Raw genomic sequence first — 18472 nt, 5'->3', positions numbered from 1 at the left:
GGGGAGACATTCAACACGACACAGTTATACTCAGAAAACAAAAAACTTTTATCTTAAATAATTCTCATAATCTGGATTCCGTAAAAATAGTAATCAAATGCATCAGAGAGTATACAGAGTCCAGGCATGGTGGAGAGTGTCATCCCACTGCTCATATGGGACATAGTGCAAGAATCGCAGAACAGTATTTCACAAAAGGCACTAACCTTTGATAAACCTAATTTGTTTTCTCAGGCAAACATGAGAGTAGCTAAACTATAACAGTTACAAAGCCTGCACAAACTCCTCTTTTAAATATTGCATCCTATAGGCATCTTGTATCGTCCTTTGTGATGTAAAAATATCTCTGAAAAACAAAAATATTAGAACTAAGTAGAACTGTTTATGGGCTGAGAAATCGAGCCACGTTTTTTGTAAACAATTCATCACATTGTTTTGCTGACATGTTGCAAAAATGAAATGCAGACAATTTGAACCATTACATAAACAAAATCAGGTATATCATATCAAGCTAATTTACAGTCAAACATTTTTGCGCATTAAATAGAACCTTAGTCATTATTTTTATATAAATAAGTCACATAAATCAGTCAGGAAAATAAATAACTTTGAGAACTGTATCAATTAATAACCTGGAACTAACGCATGTGAGAATGTTTTTATTAAATACTGGAGCATGTCAAAAAAGTGTAATCGACTTATATTTAACCCACATATCTTCATTTTTATAAGACTGAACGTGTATGTAGGGACCACTTTGATTTCAAATTACTATATTGAAACACATGGCATATTTTTTTTTGTTAAGTTGATGAATTGAAGTGAATGTGTATAGTTTTAGTGAAATATTATGTAGATCCCACCTTAACTTGGCATGTGGCTATCAATATCAATGCCACTTTGGAACATACTAGACCAGCCCGAAAATACACATGTTTCAGTCTACATGAGTCCACAGCACGGCTCCTTGTTCTTAGACTGTTCCTCTTCAGGGGCACGTAGTTTAAGTAGAGGGGGGTCTCCACTGGAAGGAGTAAAGTACACTGGATTTGAGGGGGCTACCTGATCGATGGTAGCTGGCTCCGGATTCTCTTCTTGGGGTTGCTGAGTTGACCCTTCCCCTGGTTGCGTTGTGGGCTGTTCTTCCTGTGGAGCGGGTAGAGGGGGCTGAGGCGCAGGGTACTTGGCGAGCTTGGCCGCTGCTCTTTGGCGTTTGAGGTCGGCTAACGTGTGGTGCGACCTCTCTCGGCTGATATTGTCCACCCCCTCGCCGTCTGCGGCTCCTCCGTCTGATTCAGGGGGGGCGCTGAGCTGGTAAGAGGCGCTGCGGTCCATAAGTCCTCCCCCGGTCCACAGCTCTCCGGGCACAGAGGAGGCCAAAGAAACTGAAGTCTCTCCATTCTCTTGTCCAGCTATGATCTTTCTGTCTGCAGCCTCCAGTTCCTCCAAACGTGAGGTGGCTCCACAGGCCATCTGAAAACACACAATACACAATATTTATATTATTTGATACAATACACATTTTGTTTAGAGATTAGCCACAAGCTAAGTAAAAAATGATGGGTAGACCAAGAAAAATAAACAGTTTTCTTAATATCTTTGATGCAACATTTTCCTAGTTGAGTTGTTAAGATTATACCAATTTATTCAAGGGTTTCAGCTTCTTCTTACAGACAACATTATGGGCACTTTTTACCATTCAAAAAGATAGGATAATATGTTGTTCATTCCTTTGGCAACGCTCCTAATGTTTTCTTCATTTGGAATCCCACATAAGATTTCTAAATTATAGTAAAATCTGTCAACTGGACAAAAAGTTGTAAGAGTGAAGACGTTTTGCTGCTCACCCAAGCCACTTCTTCAGTTCTGATCAGATTACTGGTAGACACTGCCTTATATCTGTCTGAAGGGAGGAGCCAACTACATTGAAACTAACACACCTATTGTTGTGTATCTCTGTAAAATACAAATTGTTTATTCATGGACTTCTGTCAAATCACTTTTTTTCCTGTTTGTCCCTCCCCCGACAGGCTTCTGTCAGCTCTTACCATTGAGTGCAGGTGCAGCTCGTTGTCTGTCTGTCTGTCCTCGTCATCATCTTGTGGCTCGAGCTGTCGGCCGCGGTCCTGCCACACCATGGCTTCTTTGTGGTGCTCACGTCGATACAGACTTGAGCGCTCATTCACACTCACTCGGCGCACTACTTTTCTATAAACACAGGGAATAAACAGGCAAACTGTGAGTACGAATCCATTAGTTATGAATGTCATGTTTTTATGTTTTTGATTCCCGGAGCGCTCACCCCCTGCTCCCAGTGCTGGAGGCCTTCCTCTGCAGAGTGCCCTTCTGTCTGTCCTGGCTCTTCATAATGGCATCATGTTTGTGTTTGAGGTCCATGAGTTTGGCCCGGACCTCCTCGTCCATACACACGTCTGAAACAAACATTTTTATTTTCCCAGGATATACTTAGGACATATACTTCTACATAATGTGGTAGTGGAAATGAGTCTGAAACATATTTAATTGCCTAGGACAGGTGTTCATGGTTTTCTAATTATTACTTGGTTGAAAGAAAATTCATCTTTTTAACTTGCTAAAAGAAAAATTCAAATCTCTCAACTGCACAATTTGTTTTTCTTTTACAATGGATCATACAGAGATTACACAGATCTTTTTAACTTACAAAAATATAGGAAGCAACAGTTCTTAAAAAAAAAAAAATCTACCTATGTCATCACCACCTAACAAAGCCAAAATACATCATTATGTTTAAGATTTCTTGTAAAGTCTTAAATGTTGTGTAATGTTTTAGTGAGTCACTTGCCATATGCACTTACAGCCAATTTTCAAACTTGAATTTACTACTCGTTTTACACAGCAAAGAAACTGTATTTAATTGCATTATGAATGTTATTTTTCTGTTTCATGGTTCTTGATGATAACTAACAAGAGCAGATGCCAAACAATACTGTCATGTATACCTGAACAGACACTTACCCAGAGGCGTTTCATCCAGAGCAGACTTGGTATTCAAATCAGCCCCATTTCCAACTAGTAACTCCACCATTTGGATCTAGAAACCAGTTCACACATTAATATACAAGCGTAAAACTAGAAAGAAGTGGTGATGATATTGTTGTGCAGCACTGACTTGTCCCCAGCAGGAGGCAGCATGTAGCGGCGTCCATCCATCAGTGTCCTTTGCTTCAAGCTGCCCCTTTTGCTCCAGCAACAGCTCGGCCACAGACACATAACCGTTGGCAGCTGCTATGTGAAGCTGAAAAAAATATATTGGTTAATTTCATGTTTTTAAACCATCAGCTACATGTGAATATTACACAGTATTTCTCAATCTCTTACCAGTGTCGTTCCATTTTCATCCTGGGCATTTAAATCTGCTCCATTTTTAATCATGTTTTTAAGATCAGCCAACATGGTCTTTTCTTTAGCCCCTCTGCATTCATCAATACGGTCCTGAGTAATACCTGTAAGACACAAGTAGATTCACAACTGTGCACTAATAGTATTCACCTTATTCTGGAAATTGCTGTTGGAGCTGCCAGTGTCATTCAGGTTGTATTATTTTGCATGAGGCTGCCGATCTGGACAGCAAATGAGTTCTATAGGGACTACAGAGCTGTTTTAATGCCTCACACAAAAGATACAAGTCCATATAAACACAATTTAAAAACAGGTGCAGGACAGGTGTGTGCATAAAATGTGTTACTAGATTATTAAATTGCGATTGTGTCACCAAAGTATCCAGTTTTGCGTTTCCTTGGAGTGTATTCCATTTTTGTAAAGCAAAACAGCTAAAAGCCTCTTTCCCGTCTCAGTTTTGGTGCGGCCTGTCCTTAGCCTTATGCAGTCTTGTAGGTCACATGAACATTGAACAGTTTGCACATATCAACCTACTTTATATTATATTTTAGTGGCAAGACTTTTCCCAAATTCTCCATTGAAATGAATGGGATTCCTGCTTAACCAGAAGTGCCACCACAAAGAAAGTGCAATTTAGTCACATTTATGGTCAAATTGGGTGGGGTTGAATAAGGTCAGTAGAAATAAAAAAAAAAATCTGCATTAAAAACTATATAATATAAATCTGTTGCTAAAGTATAGGCAGTTTACTAACCCTGCTCAGCCATAGCCATCTCCAGCAGCTCCAGTGTGGCTTCGTCTTCACAGAGGTCATAGGGCATGTTCCCATCTGCGTTCACAGCCAAAAGGTCCGCTCCACTACACACAGAGAACACGTGCTGTTGTTTAAGTAATACTGATATGTACCATCACATTTGTAACATTAGCAAAGTACAGTGGTGGAAGAAGTACTCAATTTTGTTACTTAAGTAAAAGTACAGATACGTAAAGGTGTTAAAGTACCAGTTTAAAAATGTACTTAAAGAGTAAAAAGTAAGTGTTTTGCGCAGGTTTTTAGATTTAATTCATTTTCAAATGTAGCAGTTTTGATAAGTATTTGTGCTGAATTTTGTTCAACAGAAACATACTGAATCTATTGTTTTTTCTGACCGTTTTTATTTGCATATTTTTGTTTACTCAAATTATGAATGTTAAAAATATACCCCTCTGCCTTTTCAGCAGGTCTCAAACAATAATAAAACATACTTTCTTTTCCACTACATTTTTAAACTGGGTTGAAAAGTTAAAGTATAGATACTTGCTCTCAATTGTAGTGAAGTAAAAGTAAAAATTATCCAGTGTAAAATTGACTTAAGTAAAGTATAGATACCTAAAATGTATAGTTTAGTACTTTTATTTATTTACATTCCACCAATGGCAAAGCTTTGTGATTATAGTCAAAAAAGCAATGAAAAAGTCTGAAACTCACGCCTGAATGAGGATCTGCACCAGCCCCGTGTGACCGCAGGTGGCAGCAGCGTGCAGCGGGGTCCACAGCTCACTGTCACAGGCGTTTACACAGGCGCCGGCGTCCAACAGGCACTGCACTACCTCCACAAAGTCATCTATGCAGCACTGTCACGAGAGATAAGGGATTCACAGTAATATTAGGAAGTACAGAAGAACATTTCTCACAGTGGGTACATTTTGTGGCTAGAGTAATCAGATAATACAATAATTAGATTGGAATTTTGGTGTGTGTTTACATGCACCGGCAAAATGTGGTCAACATTTTTTATTTGAAAGGAAAAAAGTACAATTAGTTTAAAATAATACGATAAATACATATAAATCTTTCAATTGTTCACATGTTCTCTTTAGGTTTTGTTTGCCACATTATTTTGTTTACACCTGTGCAGACTTTCACATGGAAAACTGTGGACAATCAGAAGTCAAATTACCCATATCTGATGTACTGGAATAACTCCAGTAATCAGATTATGGTCATATTTTTGGAGGGCATGTAAACAATGACTTTCCATTCCCTTCAGTTACAGCGGAGATAACTGGCGCCCATTACTTTGGTAAACATAAGCGCTGCACTCCTCTCAAGTACAGTTGATATTTACAGATTAAACAGTCTGGTGTGGGTTGCATTTAAAGACTATTACCCGGAGAAGAAGCTCACCTGGTGTAAGGCAGTAAGTCCATCCTCATTGAATAGATCTGGGCTGACACCTTTATTAAGCAGCTCCCTCACTATAACAAGAACACAATATTATTAGAAATAGGGTGTGGAATAGTCTTGACAAATTCACTTTATCTAATGCTTTTTCTATAAATACTCCCATAGCTTTTTAGTGAAATTTTAAGTTTTAAAAGCCCTTCTGGGGACTGGTGTTGCAAATTAGCTTAGACTATAAACACTATGATACCTGCATCAGATTACTGAATTGTTAATCTGTGTTTGTTGTATGTGTCCTTATTCAAATAAACAGTTACTACTAAAATACTGAAAAGCACAAAATTATAACAAATACTACAACAGGTTCTGTGCATAGCAATACTGTATCGTGGTGTGTGCACAAGGGCTAGCTTCACAATGAACTTACAATCGCTTTTATGATAAGCCTTGATCCAGTGGACAAAAAGCTATTGAAAACCAAGAGACTAGCCTATTATAGCTATCATGTGACCTATTCAGAGTAAATTACCCATGAATCACTCCTTTTAAAGCAGGTCCGCATCAGCAAGAACAGGGTTTTACTGGAGATTTTACAAAACGCTCCATCATGTTTGGTATTGCAGGCAGGGGTGATATGATAAAGTGTATTAAGATTTCCTTACATAAGGTTGGGTAAGAGTTTGATTGGATTATGTTGAACACTTGGATTTAATTAGATCTTAACTACAATGTAACCTATGCATCTGTGGTAGAGAACAGAGCTGCATTAAAGTGCCTATAATATGCTATTTTCTGATCTACGTTATAATGTTGTTTCCTAATTACAAAACTTCATACACCTTCACTAGAATCATTCAACCCAGAAATTCCCTCTTTCTGGTGATCCAATGGCAAAAAGTAGCTAAGAACTGGACAACATAAAGTGGAACAGAGCATTTTGTGCTTTGGACATACAGACAGACTAATAATAAAGGATTACTCAAATGTGTGTGAATGAAACAAAACAACTCCAGGTTTGTTTCTGAGGAGGTAACAACATTATAACAGCTATAGTCAAGAGTTGGTTTTGGGTAATATAGGACCTTTAAACAATCGTAGGCCTGTCAGGATAACACATTTTGAAGATTTTGAAGCGCTATACTGTTAAAGAAAATATAACAAATTTATGCCACTGACACAATAACCAAAGAGCAGATTTATACCACAAAAAATATTCTAAATATACAATATTGTTAAAATGCAATTCATAAACAGCAGACTCAAACACTTAATTAGTTATTTTGTCATTATAATGATTCACAGAAGTTATTTATTCAACCCTTTACAGTTCAAATCCAATCGCAGAACAGAAAAATAACAAAAGGTTCCGCACGAGTCCGAAGAAAAAGTACCACACTAACTACTGAGCCCCAAAAATGATTGTTCCATCTATCATGTCTTGAATGATAAGTCGATATAGCAGTGTTTGTGACAGGCCTAGCTGATGGGCACTGGCTCAGACTAAAATGTTGTATTGGCACCACATCACTCATACCTAATAGGTTGTGTTCACATCATCAGACAATTCTTGTATTGTTTAAATGGAGCTGAGGGACGGGTCAGACTTCTATGATGGCATTTGCACTCTGAATACATATGTGATGACCTGGTTTATGGTTAATAACTCTATAATTACTGGGACTATTCATATGAAACAAAAAAGTTCAACATATGCTCTGTCAGCGTTTATAAACAAATTAAAAGTTTAAAATTTTTGAAAGTTAATTATTTTTTCCACTATGGTTCAATATATTGGAATTCTGACCACAAGTATCATAGCAACCAAACGGCTAATCCAGAGCGAGACTGTTGAAGGTCACGCCCCTTCCTGCCCACACCACTGGTTTAGCAGGAAACAGCAACATGTTTGATTGCCAAGCGCCTAACGGTAGCGGGAGTGACCTCAGGGAAAGGAGTTGCCTGATTTGTCTGTTATTAATGTTCATAACCTGATTTACAGACATAATAGTGAAATAAATAAATAAATAAATACATACCAGGATCACGTAGAGCAGGTTAACAGAAACATTATAAAACCTAAATGACAACCTTGACAGAGAGAGGGGTGACACTTTTACAATAAAAAGTGAATTGAAGCAGAGAGTTGATGGAGCTGGAAGCACACCCTTGCTCACTCCCTATTTGGAACGCGGCTAGCAGGTTCGCTATGTCCATTTGAATATACAGTCCATGACGTGAACACAATCTACTGGATTTAATTGACACGTAAATATAATGTATTGTTCCCAAACTTTTATTATTATTACCTTCTGGTACGTCATTTCGTGCGGCTGCGTCCAGCAGAGTGACCGAGTGGGGAAAGGTCACTTTGATGGTCCGTGTCTTCTTCTTATCGGCTTTGGCCCTTGACCCCCTCACAGCGTCCTTCTCCATCTGAGCCCAGGCTTTGAGCTGCTGTGCTCTTCGCTTCTGCGCATGTTTCAGACGCTCAGTGGCACTGAGGCGGCCGATGGTGGCCATCTCTGCCACCAGTTCACTGTGATCCGCCGCCATTGCCACCCCAAATAAGATAACTAAAAAGTTTTATATTAGTGGCGAATTATCGTCCAAATCGAAAGGTATCCAGTTCCTGAAATGTGCCCTAGAGTCCAATAACCAGGACAAACAATCCTTAATAATTCCCAGAAAAATGTGTAAAGGAAGTTTCAAAAATGTCCAAAATATAATTCATGTGATGTAATTTGTATGTCCCATTTTCAAGCATTTATCTTTCCAATAGGAATATACTGGAGGAGGAGGGCTCAACGTTAACCACAGGTGCAGTGGTTTGAAACAGTCTCTCAGCCCTCCCATCCATTTCAAACATGGGTTAAGAGACCACAGTCCAGAGAGAGGCAGCATAGGTGTGACTATCCACAGCTCCGGGGTCCCATCTCCGCTCTTAGGGTGTATTTAGGGTCACATGATCCAGGGAAAACACACCACCACAATGTATTCTCAATATGGGTAATGATGGAAACATATTTTTAAATGTTTGACAAATTCATTGGGAAAACCCCAAAATGCACTGTTCAAATATCTGCTGACTGCAACTTCTTCACTTCAGTGCACTTCAATGCAGGTTGGATTGTCTTGTATGGATCTCCTTAATCTTCTGTCTGAATCTGTAAGCAGAACGGGAGAGGGACATATGTAAATTCAAAGTGCAATGTTACTGCATTATGCACACACGATGCTCTGCTCCTGTTATCTTTAACCCTAGCGCTCCCTCCTCGCTCCCTCCTCTCTCCCTCCTCTTCCAAAGAAATCCGAGATGCAACCAAGCTTTTCATTAATGATTGACACACTGTAGCACCACACACACTTGGAAGTAGCTAGCAAAGACAAGAATACACAAAAGTAGGATTGTAGATGTACATTGTAGCGTTAAACTAGTTCGCTAAAGCTCGCAGCATCGATCTTGTTACCTTTCGTTAACTTCCCAGGTAAATTTGGAGGCACTCACACCCGATTCTTTCCAGGGTACTCATTTATAATTTAGGGCCAGGCCAGCGAGCGTGCAGAGGAAGGTCAACTAGAGGCACTCACCGAAATAGCAAGAGGCTGACAAGACTGGAGTCACAAAAGCATGGCCGCATTAAAACGCCAGACCACCACAGCCAGGTAGTCTATACATACAAATAATAATAAAACAATACTTAAATCGGTATACAACTGTACTATAAAGTTTGTATTTTTATGATGCTTGACCTTTCAACCTGATGAATGCAACAATGTCAGGATTTCCTCAGACTTTGCCACTTCCGCCATAGACTAATAGGCTCTCAGTTAAGAAGGTTTATCAATCCAAATATCACTATGGAGTAAGAATGCACTTGTACCACAAAGTAGTTCTATTCTTAAAATTACAAGTCCAAAAACGTTAATGGGGAGAACAAGTCAGCCTGATCCAAATCATTTTGTATTTCACATCCAAAATAGGGTGAAAAATCCACTTAAAAAGAATACAATATTTAACTGCATGATTGTTGTAGTTGTATGAAGAGCTTATTCTGTAGTATTCTTATTATGATGAATGGTGCTTTTCTACCTTCAAGACACTCAAAGCGCTTTACACCAAGTAACCACTCACCCATTTCACACTCCGCAGACACTATGAGAGACATGTTGAGTGTCTTGCCCAAGGCCACAACAACAAATTAACCTGAGGGAGCTGGGATTCGAACCACCAACCTTCATGCTATTGTTGTCCGATCATGACAATGAGCCTGTTATAGTTGGAGTACAGTAGCTACATTTAACCTTTATAATAGTTACCATGTATGAGTACAACCGTAATGAACAGAAGGAAATGTTGATAAAATTATTTAGGATTCTAGATTCTAACCTTGCCCAGCACGATGAATTTTTGCAATATTTATGAATTCCCAAACTCACGAGAATCCATCTTGGCACGGGCCCGCTGTAAGGTTAATCAGTGGACCAATCACAGAACAGCATGGAGGTTTGTGCAGAAGCCAAAGGCAAAGTGCCCAAGAACGAAAACAAACATGGCGACACTGAAAGATGCACTTCAACCTATTTTAGCGTCAATATGGACTATTTGTGAAAAACATGCAGAAGGTAAGAGCTTCATGCATTTGTGGAAAGATGTCTGTGTTTTTCTCTCACCTGCATGTAACTAAAGTTTGATATTTCGGTTTGTTCCGCTGTTGTGAGAGTCATCCCAGAAAGAAAATGTGTAGGACTCAATTCAGAGTGCTACACATATCAATCTGGCTTGAGGTTCGTAAGACTCTGGTGAAGTGTAAGAATATTTATTGTTGTACAGACAGATCCTCACACACTGGTTATGTGCTAAATGTGGTCTCTGCGGCGGGATTTTATAGGCAGTGTTGACCAGTGCCACAAATCTGAGGTAAAGCCAATTAGTGCACAGTATCAGGGGAAAAGACACGATGGTGTTTACTCCAGTTCAACAGGTAAACAAACAGCTAAAAGTGTCAAGGCCCCATGAGGGCAATCCTCTGAACGATTCACAGAATAGTCATCAATAGGATCCACAGACCTGAAACTGAAAGAAATACAAATGTCTCAAGTTCTAATAATTACCATCATCAGCTTTAAGGGACAAGCACCAAACATACTGTAATGTCAAGAATTAACGATATCCAAATGACACGATGTGATATTTATTGTGATATTTTGGAGAGGCTAACAGAATTGTTGCTGGGATTATGACAGTAAGAATTTGTACCAAGGTCTTGTCAAGGTATTTCAAAAACAAAAAGTAGCCCAAGAATTAAGATATAAAATAAATGTCTTTGTGTTGTCTGTAGTTCTGTGTTTAGATTTGCTACAATAAAACAATGCATTTAAGCAGCTTATAAACTGTTAGGAGGAGCTTATAATTATATATATTGTGACAGCCCATGATATTATTGTGAGACTTTTGACAATACAATATCACAATATTTTGGTTATTGTTACATACTGTAAAGTATTGCTGCAGGATAAATTGCAATAGAATCAAAACTACAATTTGAGGTGTTGCCAATTCCCAAATCTCAAAGACTGCGATTCCTTAAGTTACATATCTTCTGCAAATAACAAGATAACACATTTGATACCTGCCACCTTTTTGTAGTTTAAACCTAAACTCTTCTGAAATATAACAGAAATATGAAAGGCTAAACTAATACAAAATTCTGTCTACTCTCTACTCTTAATAATCCTGGGCATGTTTAACTAGTGCACTCAGAATAAAATAACTATATAAAAACATACATTTCAAATCTAAATCACAAATGTAATGTTTGTCAGAATAAAAATGTGATTTCAAAATGATTCAGCTGAATTGTAAAGTAATTCAAACACTGAAGGAAACAATAAACTGCACTGCGATCTTGTTTATGTCGACATTTTTCTGTTTGTGTTTCTCATGCAAAGTTTATTCTCTGGTTAGTTCTGTCTAGGGACAAAACAAATCTTCTACTACAAATAAAAATGTGGCTCTAATTCCGTAACAATGAACTATACCAACAAAATACCTAGAATCTTGTTGAAAGTGGTTTTAGATGTTGACATAAGTTTCTAATCTGTCCTCCCTCAAATACATAGTACACACATTAGAAAGTATCTTACAATGTACAATGTTTACAGACTTCTCCTCTGAGCTCATAGAGTCGGCTGCTACCTCCTCACGTACACTTCTCCACTGGGATGAATAGCCCACTATGAGCTGCACATAGTTTACAGTTTTATGCATTCATTGAGAGGGAGGGGTCTGAAAACCAAACAGACGCAAAGACTAAACATCTATTTTAAAACCAGGTGAAGTTCAACGACACATTAACTGGGGCTGAACTTAAAGGAAAGGAACTTTAAGTTGTTGTTACCTCTTCAAAAACACACCTGAAGTTGTGTTTGTTTCCTTCACACATGTTTGAGTAACTCTTTATTATTAGTTTGTCTACATCTCCAAAGCTCAAAATGCTCTGCTCCACCTTGTGATTTCCAGGGCTGAAATTATCCAAATGATTCTAATGAAGGTCAAAAAACTGAGGTACGGAGCTAAAAAAAACACAGTGGAGCCCATCCTGTATTTCCACATGACATCATAAGGTGGAACAGAGTTTTTCAGTTTGATATATGTTTGTGCATTAAAAATGTGTGAATGAAAACAAAACACAACTCCAGGTCTGTTTGTGATGAGGAAACAACATTAGAACACGTTGGCTCGAGCTGCTGAAAAAGTTTGTTCTCATACATCAGTTGTGCTCTGATATTAAGGCCATTATGGACATAAAGGTCCAATAAAAATATGTTATGTTATATATTTTATCAGTTACGACAGGGCTCATTACATAAAGCCCTTATCTGTCATGTTGTCGTGGTCATTTTGAGCGATTGTTGCTGACTCACTTCATCTGGACTTTTCAGCCTGATCCAGGCTCTGGTATGTGGAGCTGCTGCCAATGATTTGCCTGTGAACTATGCAAATACTTGTAACTCTGATTGAACAGAGGGAGGGGGAGGAGAGAAAGGGAGCGAGGCGGATGGAAAGAGCGAGACAGAGAAAGAGAGGAGGTCATTGTTTGTTTAAATGAGATGAGTTGATATTTTGAAAAATGGATCATCACAATTGTTAGGCAAAATTAGAATTTTGAGTATATAATATTAAAATGACATAAAAAAAACAGAATTCTCAAAACAACAGTAGAAAGTGATATTTCTGCCCCTTTGTAGTTAATTTTACTTTGTCAATATTGCCCAGCTCTAATAAGTCAAGTCATGTGAGAGGCTTTAAGCTGCTCTATGATCTCAGATAATCCCACAAATGCACAGAAGCAGCTATAAGAAAGTAAAGTGGACACTTTTAAAAATGTCTCCAAGGAGCCAAAATTCAAACCACAAGAAGTAGGACGGAACAAGCAATGCAGTTACGAATAAATTTGTGATTTAGGTTTTAATAATGTTCAAAGTTCACATTTTAAATGTGTCCAGAGAAGTAAAAAGACTGAAAGATGAACTGAAAAACTAATATAAGAATCACATTTCAGAACATGGAAATAGCAGAGTTAGCATTTTTTATGCATAATAAAACAGGATGCTTTGTTGTTTGTGAAAGACGTTATGGTATTTCTAAAATTGCCATTGCCATTTCCCAAACGCAGTCACGCAAACTGTTATTTTGATTCAATTGAGATTAATCTCTCAGCCTAAAAGGGCTCATATTATACCATTTTCTGATCTGTTATAATGCCACTTCCTCATCAAAAACATGCCTGGAGTTGTGTTATGTTTCATTGACACATGTTTAACAAACTAAACCTGCATATTTAGAGTGTGTTCTTTTCTCAAACAGAACAGGAAGTGCTCCACTGTGTTTTTAAACTCCGTGGAATTGCCAATCTCTACTGAACTAAAGGGTAAAAGGTAAATGTTAACTTGAAAGCTACCACTACATGACATCACAAGGTGGAACTGAGCATTTTGAGAAAAACACAACTCCAGGTATGTTTTTGAGGAGGTAACAACATTTTAACATGACTTAAAGCTCACAAGAGTCTTCTTTGTGTAATATCGGACCTTTAACAATGAGCCAAATGTCAATGAAAAATTATTATGTAAAACTATTACAACTTTCAATCAAAAGCAGCTCATAAGCTAAGGGACGTAAACACAGGAGACAGTATCACAACAAAATGCTGGGCTTTTTGCCAAACAGATCTGCTACAATTAGGCCTGTCACGAAAACTACTATATTGAGGTCAATACATGTTAGTGGGAACAATCATTTCTGGGGGTAAACATTTATCGTGGGGACTTTTTCAATTTCGTGGGGTTCAATAGATAACTTCTTTAACTCCTATATATAAACTGCAACTCCAGAGCAACCGATGGCCGATAAGCTTTGCCAATGTTTTGATTATTTTTCCCCAAAATCATGCCTTTTTAATTTACTACAAACTCCCCCAAAACCCTTTTTTTTTAACCACAAACTTATCATAAGAAAGTGGGGTTTTCACATTTTGTGCAGCTATCTATTCGTATTAACATGTTCATATAAACACTGTATTTTCATATAAACACTGTGTGTATTTTCTTTGCAGCAGATCGACCAGAACAAAATATCGTCCTGTGCTGGAAATTTAAGGCCGATAACAGACACAGTAAAAAGGCCAAATATCAGCCAGCTGATAAATCGCTAAAGTGATTCATTCTGTTATTTCTTTATTACAGTTCATGTTTTTTAACCATATACAGGATTTTGAGGATAATTATACAATATGTCCATAAAGTCTCTTTAGAATTTAAAAATGTTATTACAAAGGCAACTGATAAGAAATATTTATTACATTTGTTCTATTGTACAGCGGTGATAAAAGTTTTTAATCATATGTGCAATCAAATTGTTGGTCCATTTTTCTTCCACATGAGATCAATTAGTGCAGATAAGTGGACTTCTTTCTGTGGAGCTATGTTAAAGATATCGTGTATCGAACAAAGATATGGGACATTACTGAACTAAAGCAAAAGGTAACATGTGTTTGCCTCCACTGATGAGGCTGTGCTACACGAACATGGCAAGAAATCCAGGACCATCGTGATGTACTTTGTGCGACTAATGGTGCCCATATAGAGGTGTATTAAATAAGATAAAAACTAATAACTTTGGAAACCACTGAGTACAATAGAACAAGCCTGATTAAGATATCTTATCAATTGCCTTTGTATTTTATTTTATTTTTTTATTGTAAAGAGACTTTATGAACCCCCTGTACTTTGGAGTTATTGGGTCAGTGGCGTAAATTTGTTTCAATATTATCGTTTATTGTCTATACTTTCTATCGTGGCCTAACCACAATAGTAACAATTTTACACAGATCAAATCCCAAATGCAAAGTAATGTGGTTTTAAGATAACAGTCATTAAAATGAATACATCTCCAGATTGGATAACCTTTACCTTCTCACAAGGAGTTGAGCTTCAATGTGATAAAGCTAATATTTACCCAGCAGAAGATTATGTTGCTGTTTGAAATTGTGAAATAAGATAAGAGCAAAGTAACAGTACTAACACTTTTCTAATTATTTTAAGACTTTGGATTACGCTGCTTAAGAAAATACTAGAACAGAATGTGATGCTCATTTTAGCAAGGATAAAGGTAAAAGGGATTTGAAACTAAGAATCCCACAAGGAAGAGTGATGGGAAACAGTAAGATAAGCCTCTGTTATAAACCTGTGACGATAATTACTTTATTGACTTATTGTTCTGTAAATCACAGATGGGGCTCAGTATGTATCATGTGTACTGTTTTCTTTGTACTACTGGGGAGACTTTTTGGTTGTACAATAAGATTTGGGTGCAAAAAAAAAGAAAATAAGGTCATTTCTGTGCTTCATTCTGCTATGTATCTATTGCATCTTATGATTTTATAGCAATATTATATATTTAGAAAAGGGTTTACTCATAGACTCTATATATAAATGGGCATAGCTAACCTGCTAGCTGCCTCATTCCAAATAGGAAGTGAGTGAGGGCGCACTTCCGGCTCCATCGACTCTGGTTCCAATTTACTTTCTATTGAAAAATTGTCGCCCCTCTCTCCGTCAGGCTCATCATTTTGGTCTTAAAATGTTTGTATTGGCTCACTCTATTTTGTCTGTAAATCAAGATATGATCATTAATAATAGACCAATGAGGCGCTTTCTTTCCTAAGGTCGCTCCTGCTAGCGTTAGAAACAGTTTTGATTGACAGCATTGCTAAGCACCCACCCCCACTCACTTAGTCCACTTCTTTATACAGTCTATGGGTTTACTCAGATAACTATGATTTAAGGTTATTAAATCATATATAACAATGATATATCGTTTATCATTTAGATTTTCTTCTTCCATAATTGTTCTCATGTCAGGTCTAGTCTTTAAGTCAAAGTGGGTTAGACAGTACACAAATGATATGGAGAAAAAAAAAACAACATACTCCCTAAATACCAAACTGAACGACATGTACTTGGCAGAGGACACCTTCATGCAGAATTTCACAATGTTGCAATGACTTGAAGGTTTCTTAACTTTCCATAAAAACCAACCAAAGGTGGTCCAACAAGCAACACAAAGTTCTTAATATGACAATCACAGTATATTTTATTTTAACTTATGGCTGGTATTTTGATTTTTAAGTGTCCTTTGTGAAAAAAAAATGTATTTGGGTGTAGAACTCTAGTCCATTACAAAGGCGGTTTACAGACTAAGGAGTATCCCAGCCTAAATGTCACCATACCTAGTCATACATAACCACATAAAAAAGCATTGCCATCCATCACTTATAAAACTGTGTTTTGACAATGGCTATGCAAAAGTAAATATTATTATTATGGTTGTTAGGGTAACGCTACACAACTAGGGAGACCAAAGGGAATATTGAAAAGAGATAGAGATAGACATTGCAAAAAGACTATATCAAAAAGGTTGATTCAAAATAAGACAAGCATGTTTTAAAAGCGCATTAAGTGACTTTTCCGGTGGAAAGTTCACCAAGGTCTTGTCTCTATAGAGATGTTCTTGCTTTGCCTGGAATGTTCTACAATTTGAGATTAAATTGATCCATTTAACATATATTTATTTACAGATGTATTTATTGCAAAAGCATATCCTGATCACATGCATTTTTTTACACTAGGCTCTCCACAGATCTGACCTGTGGTTTGGCCTTGAGGTGTCAACACGCTCCATGGAAATAGATACTTTATTCCATACTGTGGCACATTTCACTAACGTCTAAACTATATGGATAAAAGCAGGTGGTGGTGGAACCTTTGCAAGTAAAAGTTACATAGTGTACCTTTAACCAGTGGTGTAATGCAACGTATAGTAAAAGTAGTAAAGTACTGTACTAAAGTTAAAAAAAAAAAAAAGGATATCTGTACTTCACTTAAGTAAATTTAAAGTGGATACTTTTAACTTCTACTTCACTACATTTGAGAGCTGGTATCTGTACTTTCTACTCCACCACATTTTGACTGAAAAGTCAAAGTATTTTTCATTATTGTGTGAGACCTGCTGAAAAGGCTCAGGGTTCATTTTTAACAAGTTCGTGAGCAAACAAAAATATAGCCAACAGATACAAAATCTATGTATTTGAAGCCTTACAAGACCTCAAAGTATGTGCAAAATACTTTTACTTTTTATTCTTTACATGCATCTTTAATAGTTTTACTTAAATAGTTTGTTTCATGTGAGACTTTTACTGAGTTTTTTCCTTTTTTTTTTTGCTCTGGTATCTGTACTTTTATGTCTTCTGCCACTGGCTTTAACACAGTAATAGAGGACAACTACAACAACACCTGAGTATTGTCATTAGGATAATCCAACAGATGTCGAGGATTAATTTCTGTCATTGTTAATTTGTCATTTTTTGTCAAGACATGAGTTTAAACTGGGACTGTAAATGTGGGAACAGACAGATAAGACTTGTACTTTGAGTCCTCATTAGAAATAAACAGACTGATAGATTTAAATTATAGGTGCATAGTTTATAATCCGCTTGTTTAATGCCATATTTCATTTCAGTGTGTCATCCTTCATTGTAGACGGATTACCTGAGCAGTAGCAGCCTAGCCTAACTCTAGCGGTTCAGGCTCGACAGGTGCTTGTCTGACAGGTAACGTGTCCTCTACCTCTCCAATGCGTAATCCTCTCTTTACCACTTCACACAAGAAAAAGCAGGGTTTAAGTTACTGAAACAACTATGAATCAATAAAACACCTGTAGATGATCCACACTCGCTGTTAGCACGGTCGTAGCCGCCTCAGGTTAGCTTCCTCTTCTGCTGCAACTGGAGCCGAGCCGGTAATTTACATGTTACGCCGCCGCCTCGTAGTAAAAGCTAAACATTCACTCTTTGGTGCGCATTGGACTTTTACGATCAAAATCAGACTAGTTTTGCATCAATACTTGGCCGTGAGCTGTTCTTACCTGTTGATCAGCTTGTCGTCTGCCCTGAAGTCAAACTGAATGAGCCGCTGTCCCAGAGGCGAGCCGCGTCTAGAGTCAGTCCCTCAAAGGCTTCTCCATAACAACCGCCCGCGCCTGGTGCATTCTCACAGCGGCCACTGGAGGGCGACAGTCTGCAAAAACTACCGGTGCGCAACCATAAATGGATATATGTACTGTATGTACCAGTAGATAAAAATAAAAATTGACATAAAAAAATACATTTAAGTAAAAAATACATTTAAATATAAAAAATACAAATAAATAAAAAAAATATGAATGATAAAATTTTGTCCCCCCAAAAGCTGAGGCTTCTCCATAGCAACCGCCCGCGCCTGGTGCATTCTCACAGCGGCCACTAGAGGGCGACAGTCTGCAAAAACTCCCGGTGCGTAACCATGGATATATGCACCAGTAGATAATTT

The 18472-nt window shown here is 37.6% G+C and overlaps 1 protein-coding gene across 2 annotated transcripts; it reads right to left on the bottom strand.

The window, feature by feature from the left end:
- Nucleotides 1–26: 26 nt before the first annotated feature.
- ppp1r16a (protein phosphatase 1, regulatory subunit 16A) lies at nucleotides 27–18107 on the bottom strand. 2 transcript variants are annotated; one of them, XM_033986023.2, is made up of 11 exons: nucleotides 18030–18107; nucleotides 7852–8709; nucleotides 5549–5619; nucleotides 4850–4995; nucleotides 4136–4239; nucleotides 3361–3485; nucleotides 3152–3277; nucleotides 2998–3073; nucleotides 2303–2432; nucleotides 2049–2208; nucleotides 27–1473 (listed from the first exon to the last, which is right to left on the bottom strand). In XM_033986023.2, the coding sequence occupies exons 2-11, from the start codon at nucleotides 8096–8098 to the stop codon at nucleotides 943–945; spliced, it is 1716 nt and encodes a 571-aa protein (XP_033841914.1). In that variant the 5' UTR covers nucleotides 8099–8709; nucleotides 18030–18107; the 3' UTR covers nucleotides 27–942. The 2 variants fall into 2 exon arrangements, with proteins under 2 accessions (XP_033841914.1, XP_055086165.1); XM_055230190.1 differs by lacking the exon at nucleotides 18030–18107 and adding an exon at nucleotides 17654–17721 and having other exon boundaries at nucleotides 34–1473.
- Between the last annotated feature and the right edge of the window lie 365 nt (nucleotides 18108–18472).

The sequence above is a fragment of the Periophthalmus magnuspinnatus genome, chromosome 20 (assembly GCF_009829125.3).
Source record: "Periophthalmus magnuspinnatus isolate fPerMag1 chromosome 20, fPerMag1.2.pri, whole genome shotgun sequence".
NCBI classification, from domain to species: Eukaryota; Metazoa; Chordata; class Actinopteri; order Gobiiformes; family Gobiidae; genus Periophthalmus; species Periophthalmus magnuspinnatus.
The sequence above is the reverse complement of the archived record's forward strand: the minus strand, read 5'-3'. Positions and strand labels throughout refer to the sequence as shown.